At 45.9% G+C, this 13,111-nt stretch overlaps 1 protein-coding gene across 1 annotated transcript in view; it reads right to left on the minus strand.

Annotated features, from left to right (window-relative positions):
- The window catches only part of SETD7 (SET domain containing (lysine methyltransferase) 7), a 46,274-nt gene extending 33,419 nt beyond the window's left edge, over window positions 1–12,855 (minus strand). The window contains exons 1-2 of the mRNA XM_012654900.1: window positions 12,171–12,855; window positions 3,037–3,166 (exon numbers count right to left, since the gene is read on the minus strand). Coding sequence (XP_012510354.1) covers window positions 3,037–3,166; window positions 12,171–12,210 — 170 coding nt within the window. The 5' untranslated portion in view covers window positions 12,211–12,855. The remainder of the gene's footprint in view (window positions 1–3,036; window positions 3,167–12,170) is intronic.
- Between the last annotated feature and the right edge of the window lie 256 nt (window positions 12,856–13,111).

The following is a 13,111-nucleotide window of genomic DNA, read 5'->3' on the forward strand; positions in this document are numbered from 1 at the left end:
GGGGGGGAATTTTTCCAGACCAAAGGTTCCTGACAGACAGGAAAGGCAAAGGGTTCCCAGTTAATTTTACCCAACACATCAGATCCTAAAAACTGGGGCGTGGTAACAGGGAGAAAAGTTAATAAATAAAGGGTGCTTCACGGGGAAACAAGTGACTTCTCCATAACCAAACCCCACACTCCCCTTAGAAACATTTAATGGATTCCCCAGCCTTTTTTCAGTCATAAGATTGTCTCACTAATTTTTACAGCAAAGTCCTCTAGCAGATGTCTCATAACATGATGAGTATTGGGCTCAAGAAAGGTGACAATAACCTTTTGAGATCCTGTCACCATACTGCTTCCTCAGGAGTAATCAAAGCAATGACACTGACGTTCTCTCCTCGAGGTATTAGCCCCCATCCATCTGAAGACCAACCAACATGACCTTTGAGGTCCTCACTAACACCGTCATTCTTTGATCCTGCCCTTTGACTGATGTCTCTACAGGTGTTTGAGTGGTAGGTATAAAAATTAGTGAATTCATGCCTCCAAAGGGAGGAGAAAGTTAATGAATTTATTTCTAGCCTAAAGATAGTTATAAGGCTGGTGCTTCAGCCTGACCTGTGTGCTTTAGCTTTTTCATGTCAGGACACACATGCTAATGACTACATTTGCACGACACACTTGGGTAAGCGGATGAAGCTGCCTGGGGCCAGAAGTGAGTAGCCTGACATGGGAAGGGAGGTGCTCAGGAAGTCTCTGGCCCCTGATTCAGAAGCTCAGTCTAGACGATCAATACTCTGTGTATCGGGTCTGTGAAGCAAGCAGGTTACCAACACCAAATTCAACCAGATCTGCTGGACCGCTTTCCCAAATAGCCTATCAATTACTAGCTATCATCATCAAGGTTTAAAGCATGAGCAAGCGGGGCAGGGCGGGGTGTTCTGGGTGAATTCTACCCTCTCTTTCAGCTCCCACTCCCACTCAGCAAGGACTTTTTTTTTTAAGTATCAAATTAAGGGAAAGTGCTATGAGGCATAAAATATGTAATTAAAACAGATTCTGCCCTCAAGAAACCTCTGTCCTTGGGGATGAAGGAGAAATGAGATATTTACATAAATATGTGTTTGTTGAAGGAATAAAAGAATAATGGCAGCATGAGGTAAAAAGTGACAAAAGTGACATTTTCCAGAAAAAGAGCTATAAAAAAACTGCCATGGAAATGGGGCAGGAAGAGTTTCCCTCTGGAAAGGTTAAAGGGACCATGAGTGAGAAAAGCACGTCCACCACTTGGAAGAGGCTGGGACGTGAGGACTCAGTACCCACCAGGGCAAAAGAAAGGAAGTCAAATACCTGACAGTTTACGATTTACAGTTTATAAGTAAAGCTCTGCTTTACTGTGGTGAGGGGTTGGGGCCAATGGGAAAGAGAAAGTTAGGATTATAATTAAAATGAAAATTTACAAATTCACAAAAATTCTACAGTGAGTTTTTATTGCTTTCCTTAGCCCTGCTCACATCAGATAATTGAGAGCCTGAGGAACCGTTACCATCTTTAAAAACTTTGCCTACAGAAAAGGGATTCTGGGTCACATGCCAGTCCCTGCTGTCAGCTTAGACATTTCCTTTCCCAAAGGAATTCCTAGGTCTAGGAAGCTTTGGCCTGTTACCAATGTCAGGAGTTTGGTAAGGGCACTATATCCCACAGAATCCTATAACCTGCTTTAGCGAAGTCCGTTTCTGTATTATACAGTCAACTGATCTGAAAACAGCTGGTTCTTCCACGGCTCTGAGTTCCTCTAAAGACTTAAGAAGTCCACATGGTCACTCTTTGCTTCTGAAGCTGACATGGTTTCAAAGTCATTGTTGGAGAGCTGGGCCAGTGCAACCCTATCTCTTCTTGAAAGAAAACAGTTCTACAGTCATTCCTACCTATCACTAGAGGGCAAGGAGTCACTGCCTCACAGCTATCTCAGACAGGAGGTGAAAGCAAAAAAGATCCCTGATGTGAAAAATATTTTAACTAGAGGCAGACCACGGAAGATACTAGTCCTGACCTCAGTGTTAAGATGTCACACAAAAAGACCAGGCTCGGTGGCTCATGCCTGTAATCCCAGCACTTTGGAGGCCGTGGAGGGAGGATTACTTGAAGCCAGGAGTTCGAAACCAGCCTGGGCAACACAGTGAGACCTCGTCTCTACAAATAAAAAAATTTTTCTAATTAGCCAGGGGCGGTGGCACATGTGTGTAGTCCCAGCTACTCGGGAGGTTGAGGTGGGAGGATCACTTGAGCTCAGGAGTTCAGGGCTACAGTGAGCTATGATTGTGCCACTGCACTCCAACCTGGGAGACAGAGTGAGACCCTGTCTCAAAAAAAAAAAAAGAGACCAATTATCCCAAAGGCAAGCATTTAAAAAACTGTGAGTCTAGAGTACTATCCCCCTATGTCTACCTGTCCATGTCCTACTATTTAGAGTGCCATAAAGTGGCTTTGAAGAACTTTGCCAAATATTTGCTTCATCAGTCTCACGAGGAGACGGAACATGCTGAGAAACTGATGAAACTGACAAACCAACAAAGTGACTGAATCTTCCTTCAGGATATCAAGAAAGCAGATCGTGCTGACCGGGAAAGCTGGCTGAATGCGATGGAGTGTGCGTTACACTTGGAAAAAAGTGTGAATCAGTCACTACCAGAACCGCGCAAACTATCGCCACTTGTGTGACTTCATTGAGATGTATCACCTGAATGAACGGGCGAAATCCATCAAAGAATTGGGACTGTGTGATCACCTTGCACAAGTTAGGGCATGGCAGAGTGTCTCTTGGACAAGCACACCCTGGGAAACAGTGATGATGAGAGCTAAGCCTTAGGCTGGCTTCCCCACAGCCATGGCGTGACTTCCCCAGTCACCGAAGCAGCGCACATAGGTTGGGGTTAATTTTACCTTTTGTATAAGTTGTACAAAAACTTCCACTTAAATTCTTTCACTTGTTTCATTCCTTCACATAAAATAATTGGGGACCCGCAAAGAACAAAACAAAACTGAGTGCTACCTGCCATCAAAGAAGAAGAACTTCCCCCGTCCGTTCTTTTCTCCATGAACAAAGTTGCCCTCAAATCTGTCTGTGGAGGAGTAGGTGACCGTGCAGAGCCCGTGCGGCAATCCATCGTCGTCCAGGTGACCTGGAGAAAGGGGACCACAAGGCAAGCCTTAACATCATGAGGGCTCCCCACCGACACATCAGCACTCAGATGCTTCCAGGCAAGTCCCCCAGAGCTGCCAAAGCGTCCCCTCCCTGCACAAGGGGACAGCGAAGACGCCAGGTTTCTCACCTCACCTGCATGGGCAGTATCAACTTGATTGTTTCGTACCCTTTGTGAACTGACCAGTCCACAACAGAGGGACTTAGGCACATTTCAGAATATGAGCTGTAAATAAACTTGCATTTTACCCAGGACTGAGAGTTATTATCAGTATTATCATCCACAGTGCATGTCACAATTTACCAAGTACTTCCCCACATAGTCCTCGTATTTGGAATGGACGCCCCCATCTCTCATGCTTAACTGAAACGTGGTTGAGATCCCACGGTTTTATAGTCTACTGCCAGATACACTGTCTTTGCCATAAATTGTCTAATGCTAGAACACTAAGTATGCACTATGATTTTGTATATCATTCCACGGTATGATGTGGGAGACTGCTAGCCAGTCTGAAAATCCCACTGTTATTTGGAACACTCAAACAACGAGGGGCACAGCCATGTCTCTAAAACTGCCCTAATATTTACACACCTCGTTGTATAAACACATAAACTCGGAGTCCTTCTCAGCTTAAATTTAAGCTTAACCTTAAACTTACTGCTTTACCTTATAAAATCTTTCAGCTTTGAATGGTTACCATTCACCTTATCGTATGCCCTCTACCACTGTGTGTCAGAAGGCCTGTATTTTTAAATGGAGTCAGAAGTATCCACATGGCCATTTAAGCAGTGATTTTGAACATTGGTAGCAGTTATCACACTGATCTTTAAATCATTGGTTCTTCCTGGGCCACAGACTAGTATATTCTAATAGCTATGTTTATAGTCAACGTTTAGGTTCTTTATTGCTATCTACACATTTCACAAAACCCAGGAATCACCTCATTAATGTCTCCCCAGTCATTCTGGGGAGTTGATTTTGCAGAGGTGGGTGAAAGTGAAGGCAGTAGTTATTCTACTGGCTTTTTCCTGGGTTAACAACCTGGGTCATGGATGAAAAGGTATGAAAACATTAAACACTGTGTCCAATGCAGAGACATTAAACACTGACATGTGGCTTCCAGATGGCTCACAGACATAAAAGAAAACACAAACCATACCACCGCAATGAAAGCTTTAGTCTCCTAAAATGATTTCTTCCAACAAAATAAAAGAATATTAGCCCTTGAAAGAGATGGTAGATAAGCACTCTTATAAAGATAAATATGCTCTTTACTTGCATTATTAATTACATAAACATAAAAGAATAGCAAACAAATACAATGTTTTATTGCTACATCCGACTCTGTAGAGAATGGGATGCCTAGAAGAGCGATCCCCAACCTTTTTGGCACCAGTGACCGGTTTCATGGAGGACAATTTTTCCATGGATTGGGGGAATGAGGGGTGGAGATGGTTTCAGGATGATTCGAGCACATTACATTTATTGTGCAGTCAAACCTCTCTGCTAATGATAATCTGTATTTGCAGCTGCTCCCCAGCACTAGCATCACCGCCTCAGCTCCACCGCAGATCATCAGGCATTGGATTCTCAGAAGGAGCACACAACCTAGATCCCAGGCATGCTCAGTTTACAGTAGGATTTGCACTCCTATGAGAATCTAATGCCCCCAGTGATCTGACAGGAGGCAGAGCTTAAAAAGTAATGCAAGCAATGAGGAGTGGCTATAAATACAGATGAAGCTAACTCTCCAATCACCTCCTGCTATGCGGCCCAGTTCCTAACAGGCCACGGAACAGGTACTTAAAACAGCTACTTAAGTACATCATAATCAATAGAGGTCCCTTCCTCTTTTGCTGTTTTTTTTTTTTTTGTGAGACAGGTCTCACTCTGTCACCCTGGCTAGAGTGCAGTGGTGTCATCATGGCTGATTGCAACCTCAAGCTCCTGGGCTCAAGTGATCCTCCTGCCTCAGCCTCCCGAGTAGCTGGGACTATAGGTGTGTGACACCACATCCACTAATTTTTCTACTTTTTGTAGAGACAAGGTCTCGCTCTTGCTCAGGCTGGTCTCGAATTCCTGACCTCAAGCAATCCACCCTCCCCAGCCTCCCAAAGTACAGGATTACAGGCATGAGCCACTGCGGCCGGCCAGTCCCTTCCTCTTAACACTAACTTTTCCTACTAGGGTCAGGAAATTATTGGTCAGGAGGGCACTGGACCATAATTTCTTTCTTCTCATTCAAAAACCAACTATATATGACATAATTCAATGACACAAGTCATATGAAATAATTTGGACAATTATTTTCTAGATATTGGATGACATTTCTCTCATTGAAATCAATTAAATTTACTTTATTTTCATTAAAAAAAAGCTTTCATAAAAGCTTTATTTTATGAAATGTTGTTGGGCTCAAGTTAAAATTAGCAATTAACATTCCTATGAATTTAGTGTCCTACTTTTGATTTAGATATAAATATCTGAATAATCATTTTAGCCTCATACTAGATATTTATTAATTTGTTGAAAATGCTTTCCTCATAGAAAACAGTTCACCTACTTCAGACATTAAAAAATTAATGTTGATAAAATTTGTTATTCCACTTTAGATCAAGGGAAATTACAATAAACTTGAACACTAAGGAAAAAAACTTCCAATGTAAATGAATTTCCACCTTCTTTCAGCCCTGTCCTATTTCTGAATAAAACTCTGAAGGTGCACCCTCAGCAATGGAATTTAGATATTAGAGAAAATTGAGGCCGGGTGAGGTGGCTCACACCTGTAATCCTAGCACACTGGGAGGCTGAGGCAGGAGGATTATTTGGGCTCAGGAGTTCGAGACTGAACAAGAGTGAGATCCCCATCTCTACTAAAAATAGAAAAATTAGCCGGGTATCCTGGTGCATACCTGTCATCCCAGCTACTCAGGAGACTGAGGCAGGAAAATTGCTGGAATCCAGGAATTGGAGGTTGCAGTGAGCTATCATGGTGCCACTGCACTCTACCCAGCGCGACAGAGTGAGACACTGTCAAAAAAAAAAAAAAAAAAGGAAATTCAACTCCCCTCCTCACTAACCCCACCACTTCATAAAAAAAAAAAGAGAGAGAGAGAAAATTGAGTGTCATATAATACACTAGAAGCACTAAGAGGACAGTACTGATCCCAATTGAGATGACAACAAAAATATCAACCCCACTCCATGAAGGATACTTGTTTCAATGCCTCTTTCAACAATGAAGAGGAGCCCCAGAATCTTCTTAATCACTTGGGGGAGAGAAGGACAGAAGAGAGTTACTAAATGATGCCCTTCCTCAGGCGACCTTGTGAGGTTAGATGGAGGTGTTGGACATGTGACCCCTCCCTGCCATTCTAAAGGTTTTTAGGTTGTTTGTCAAGAGAGAGTTCAGCGAGGTATCCCAAGAATGGAAAAACAAGCACCACATGTACTCACCATCAAACCGGTATTAGCTGATCAACATTTAAATGCACATATAAGAATCACATGTATTGGATGTTGGGCAGGGGGAGGGGAGAGGAGGGGACGGACATATGCACAAACAATGAGTGCGATGTGCACCTCCGGGGGAATGGACACACTTGAAGCTCGGACTTGGGGGGGAGGGAGGGTAAGGGCATCATACGTAACCCAATCATCTGTACCCCCATAACGTGCTGAAATAAAAAAAAAAAGAAGAGAGAGAGAGTTCGGAAAGCTTCAGGATCCCCTTCTGGGCTTGTTTTGTTTTCTTTTCATCCTTAGGATGTGATCAATTAAAGGAACCAGAAATTAAGGGTTTTGATCACTCAAGACCTCCTGACTATTTCATAGCCTGGAGTAGTTCTCCTAGCAGGTGAACTCTGTATGTAAAACAAAAGCCACAACCAAAACAGTAACAACAAAGAGATTTTCCAAACAAAGAACCAAAGGAAAGAGAGAGATTGGGGTGACTCACATCTCCTTTCAACATTAGCACTAGAAGAGATTCTGGTACAACTCTTTTTCAAATGCCAGTAAGATCATATAATACCTGGACAATAAAATCATGTAATATTCTGTCATGTCGGTAATAGTCAATTCAGTGCAGAAGGGTACTACTATACAGAGAAGAAAAAAACATTTACCAACCTACTATGCATCTGGGTATGTGCTTTCCTGTTATCAAATTTAAACTTTGCAACAGACTCCCATACTCTCATCTTACAGATGAGGACGCCAGTGATTTGCCCAAGAGACACATTAACCACTCTGCATGTGCTGATGGACACGGAAAGCCCCTTCCCCCATCCTTTAATTCCCTTTCTGCACAGGGCAAACTTGCTGAACACCTTTCCTTCCTTGCTGATGGTGGAAGAAGGTAACCTCTAAAAAGGTAGAAATCCCCAGGCTCCTGATAGAGAAGTGGAGGAAAACTTTGTCGTTAAGATAATTCTCATAGAACCAACAAGATTTTCAACAGCATATCCTGATTGCAAATTCCTACCCCTCCCAAGTGTTACCTAACTCAAAGAGAAACATCAGTCCTCCTTGCTCTGATCGAGGTCAATTTGTAAAATGCGCCAAGTCAGCCAACAGCCTTCCAGGCGAGTTACCACTAAACAGAGGGTGAATACCAGGCTCAAACAACAGGGAAGGTTCACTTGAATGACTGCTCTGTGTTTATAATACTCTTCCAGCTAATGTACCGTGCATCTGTCTGCAGCTTGATTTAAAACATTTATACAAGTTACAGAAAGGGAAAAAAAAAGTATCAGTTCACTAGTCTACTTTTTACTTTGTTCTAAAGACTATTATCTACTAAACAGATAGAAATTTAAATTTTTCCCCTGGAGTTACTTCTGAGCTAGCTTTTTCCTTAATCTGATAAGAGCCAGGCCCGTATCCTGTTCAGCCAGCGATGTCTGTCTCAGCAAAGTAAATTCCTTCCGGATCAGACACTCAGCTGCTAACCGCCTCGGGCTTACTCACAAGAGATCTGAGAGTGGGGTGTGTGTGCTTCCCTCAAAACCAGAGACCCTTACACGCACATTGTTGGTTTTATAGACTAGAACGCTGCTAAAAAAAACAATAATAAAAGGCAAGTTTATTCTGTTTAAAGCAAAGAACATGCCCTCATGATGATGCATTTACACTGTTAAAAACATAATTTGATTTTTAAGATTAATTCTTTGCAAGAGCTGAACTATTAGTTGGGAGGGTCATCATTTTAACGTGTGACCCACACGGAAAGGGTGCTACCAGGACACTTAGGCAGGATATGGTATTAGGAGGACTGTTAATAAAAATATTTTGAGGGGATTGGGAGAGTGAGGTGATCCCCTCACCGGCTCTTTCGGCCCCTCTGCCTGCCCTGCTCGCCACTGCCTGTTCATCTTTCCCGAGCAGGGCCCTGCCCCTGTCATTTCCTGCTTGAAAGAGCTTCTACAGCTTCTGTGGCTGCCAGTACACAGTCCACGCGCTCAGCCTGTGACTCAGCTGCCTTTCCCTGTCTAACCCCCACTTTTGCCCTCCCAAACCCTATGTTGCTGTAGAACCGAACGATTATTCTTTGGGTGGGCCTGCATCATTCCACACCTCTGCATCTCTACTCGCAAAGTTCCCATCTCAACTCCACTCAACTCTACACCACCTCTTCTGGGACATCTTTCCCCAGGGACTTTTCCACGCTTGAAGTAATTTTTACTTCCTCTCAAACACCGCAATTCATCTGTGTATATATGATCTATTTATTTGAAATTATATCAGGGATCACATCATATTCATCTTTGTAGCTACCGGTAGACAAAGAAATAGATACAGTAATAAATGTTTCTGTTTCCAAAGGCCCTGAAGAAAAACATTGGAAAGCTAAACATCATTCTTCACTGAACCAATGGGCCTCAAAGTGTTTTTCAAAAGCCACACCAGAGCTCAGGCGGTGTTCTGAGGCCCTCTGAGGCCCAGGGCCTGCTGCCTTCCCGAAGGAGCACGGCAGACACTGTGCACAGAACACACCCGGCTGACACACCCTCCACCACCCACTGCCCCTCTGGGATTCATCCACCCTGAGTTTAGAACTTCACTCCAGCTCCAATTCCACCCTGACAGAGAACCCAAATGTATACAACGTATAAGACATTTAAACTCAAATCCTAAAGAGAACAATTTCTTCCCCAGAGTAAATTTCTAATGAGGAAGAAAAGATTTCTAATGAGGAAGAAAAAGAAGAAAAAGGATGTCTGTTGCAGAGGCTATAAGTTAAATTCTCTTTCCCCAAATACATGTTTCTCAAAGTCACTGAACTCTTTCAGAACAAACTTCTAATGAGTTACACTGATAATGTTACTGACATAATATTTAACTGTTACTTCCAAACTCAGTTACCAAGTATTTAATATACTTGACTCATTAAAAAAATGTATAGGGAGACAGTTTGGTATGTCGGAGAGAGGTTCTGTAAGTTCAAGCCTGTCTTCGCACCTCACTGAGAATCCTTGGATTAGTTCTTAACTTCTCTATGCCTAAGTTCCTGTCTCTGTAAAATTAGGATAATATTAATACCCGCCTCATAAGACAATGAATAATGTCTGTGAAACACTTAGCACAGAGCCTGCACATAATAAGAACTAAGCAATTATAGCAACGGCAATAATAGCTATGACAATGAAACTACTGAGAACAGAGGCTCTGTTTATGGAGACAGGTAGATTAGTTGGTACTGAAACATCAAGATATTCAGACTTGCTTCTCTTTGGGGAAAGATCACAAGCAGTTTATAGCAGGCCCTCATGGAAGTGTTAGATGTTAAGTGAAGACTGTTGCAAACAGCACTAAGAAGGCCAAGAATGGCTGGGGAAAAGCCCATGCTTCAGTGCAATTTGCTGCATGTTCAGAACATGCTCCAGGCACTGTGCAAGTTAGAGCCTGAGATGCTTCTAGGGGCTTTTAAAGATTCTGTGTGACTCTAATTGTTTACTGGTAGGTACAACTGAGTGACCATGTGTCCCAGATTGCTCCAGACATTCAAGTCTTAAGCCAGTTGTCCCAGCATGATTATTAATAGTACCCCCTCTCATTCTCAAGGGGGTTCTGATTTTGGACAATAATGTATATGGTCACCCTAACAGAACCTTCCCTGTTTATATAAAGAAACTTCCCTGTTTCTAAGCCTGTGGGCAGTCTCACAAACAACACTGATACATTTCTTGTTCACATTCTGCAAAGGAGCCTGTGGACCACGGACAATTGGACCTATGTTTTCAAACAGCCTATGTTTTTAAACAGACCACAGGGAAGGTGGTCTAACATGGACAGTACTACCTGAGGTCAGGGTTTATATTAAATTTTTACAAGTAAAAGTAAACTTTGAAGAATGAAAACAAGTTCTAACAATTTGAGAAGAGCATTTTTCCTTTATTTTTCATAACATGGGGGCATAAGAAGTCAATTATTTTTAAATTCTAAGAAGGCTTCCTGTGGATCAACTCGATCAATGTCTTTGGGTCCCAATAAGCCCCAACATTGGCTTTACTTATTAGAGAGATAAAAAGCTCGGTGAGTACACAGTGTGAAAATTTTCTGAAGTTAAAAAAACATCCTACACACTTTTTAATTGGCTTTGAAGATACATGAAGAAATAATAAATTTTAATATTTACATTAGATTGTATACCTTTTAGAGATTTCAGAAATATAATTCTGCTTAATCTCACCCTAAGACTTAGGGAGCACTGTAAAAAGAGTTATGTTTAAGAAGACGTTAAAATTGATTTCTCCCAATGTAACAGTAACTATGTATCCTCATGCCTCTGTACAGTGTTGCCGCTTTATTTTTCTTTATCGTTTGTGAGAACTTGTTTATACAAATTGGATAGAAACCAGATTCAACCAACGGCTAAAAATTATTTACTTACATGCTTGGTTTAAAACATTCTGAAATAATACCACACAGCATTGCAAAACATCACGATGTACTGTATGTGGCAGAACCAAATAAATAAATACGCTAAAGAGTATTTTTCAGTATTCACTGTTCCAAAATCATAACGTCTCATGATACAAACAACGAGATTGTATAACGTCCCTGCATCGTTTTTTTAGAACTAGCAAAAAAGAGGTGGAGAAACTCAGCAAAACAAAGTGGCGAGAAAAGTCGGGGGAGGGGCGCTAGAAGAGAAGGGGCGGAGAAACACGACACCAAGGCGGTGATATCACCCACAGCCAACTGCATGGAATTCAGAAAGTTAAGTGTCACCCAGCAATTTCGGTGCGAGCTTGCGGCGCGACTGCACAGCGTGGCGGCGGCGGCACCCGGCTCGGGAGCAGGAAGGGGGAGGGGACGGTTTGACTGAGTTGGCTCGGGGGCAGGAGTGGGGAGGGCCCCCCGCCTCCAGGACCGTGCGCGTTCGAGCCCCGGCTCGGCAGCGATGTCCACTGCCCTGCAATGATTTCATCTTTTCGGAGGAGCGGCCGCCCGGGCCGCGGGTGCCACGTGCCTGGTCCGGCCCCGTGCGCGGCGCCGGGGGACCGACCCGGGCGCAGCGGCGAGCGGAAGGATAGGGCTGGCAGCCGAAGAGGGGATCGGGGTTGCCGAAACTGGGCTGGGGGATTGCTTCGCGGAGATCGCCAGCCCCAAGGGGCTGCCCGGCTGAGCACACCCACCCTCCATCCCCGAAAGGGGAAAGGCCAGAGTGCCGGGCCGGTTTCGCAACTCCGAGGGCGGATGCAGGCTGTGGCCGGGCGGGATGGAGCAGCCAGCCGTGCCTTCTCGGGGCCGCGGGCTTGGCGGAACCCCAGTCCCGGCCTGCGCCCCGCCGCGCGGTGCGCTCTCCCGGCGGCGTGACGGTGGCTGTCCGGCCCCCGCCGGAGCCGGGCAGCCGGCCACCCACGTAGGGGACAGTGGCGGCCGCGGGGCCCGGCGCCGTGCCGGTCGCAGCGCGCCACTCCTTCCGCGCTCCGGGCCCTCAGCGCCTCCTCCCCCGACCCTGGAGAAAGGCTTGTACCTTCCACCGCCTCCTCCACCATCTCGTCGTCGCTATCCATGGCGGCTGGGGACCCTGCCCAGCTCCGGGCCGCGCGGCTACCTCCCGTCCCTCCGGGTGCTCCCGGCGGCTGAGCGAGCGCTGGGGCTGAGCCCTGTGAGTTTGAAGGAGGAGGAGGAAGAGGAGGAGCAGTCGGGGCTGGCTCGCACTGCCTCCCCCTACAGCCCTTTCAATTCCTTGGCCTTCAGCTGCTGCAGCAACAGCCGTCCCCCCTCCCTTCGCCCACTTGCCCCTCGCCTCCCAGGCCCCGAGGTGCCGCCGTGGCCGCTGCCGCCGCTGCAACTTTCTCCTGTAATATCCCCTCTTTGTTATCGAGCAGCTGATCCGCTGACATCACCCAGCGCCGGTGCGCTCCCTCCCTCGCTGATTGACAGTTCCCTGTCCCTTTCCAGAAGTAAGCCTCCTTAAAACGAAAGGCGCTCCGGGGCCGCGTTTCCTCTGCGCCCCAGCCAAGCAGCCCCCGGGCCCGTCAGCGTTTATCTTTGCCGGTGCGCGACTTGGCGCGCTCTGAGTGCGCCACGCGGTCCTGGGCGCCGCGGGCCTCTCGCGGGCACTTGGGGCCGCCGGGTACCCGCCCTTGGGGGGCACAGAGCTCCCGACCTCCAGCTGCGCCAGGAGAAACTGGAAGCCCGCCGTGCACCGCCCGTTGGCCTCCCTCGGGACAGCCTCCAAAGTGCAGGGGAAGCTAAGGAAGCGTTTCTGACGCTCCGGCGCCTCGACTTCCTCTCGCCCTCGCCCCCACTTCACCCCGTGCGCCACCCGGAGCTGCACGAGTGCGGCACGCACCGGAGCGCAGGTGTCTTCGCGGCTCCGCATCACATCCGCAGGCCGGTTCCCAGACTCGAGGCGGTGTTATGCGGGTCTGATGTCGCCGGACTGCGGGTCCCACCCCAGAGCCCCCA

This window comes from Propithecus coquereli, unplaced genomic scaffold (assembly GCF_000956105.1).
Source record: "Propithecus coquereli isolate 6110/MARCELLA unplaced genomic scaffold, Pcoq_1.0 Scaffold112, whole genome shotgun sequence".
NCBI lineage: Eukaryota > Metazoa > Chordata > Mammalia > Primates > Indriidae > Propithecus > Propithecus coquereli.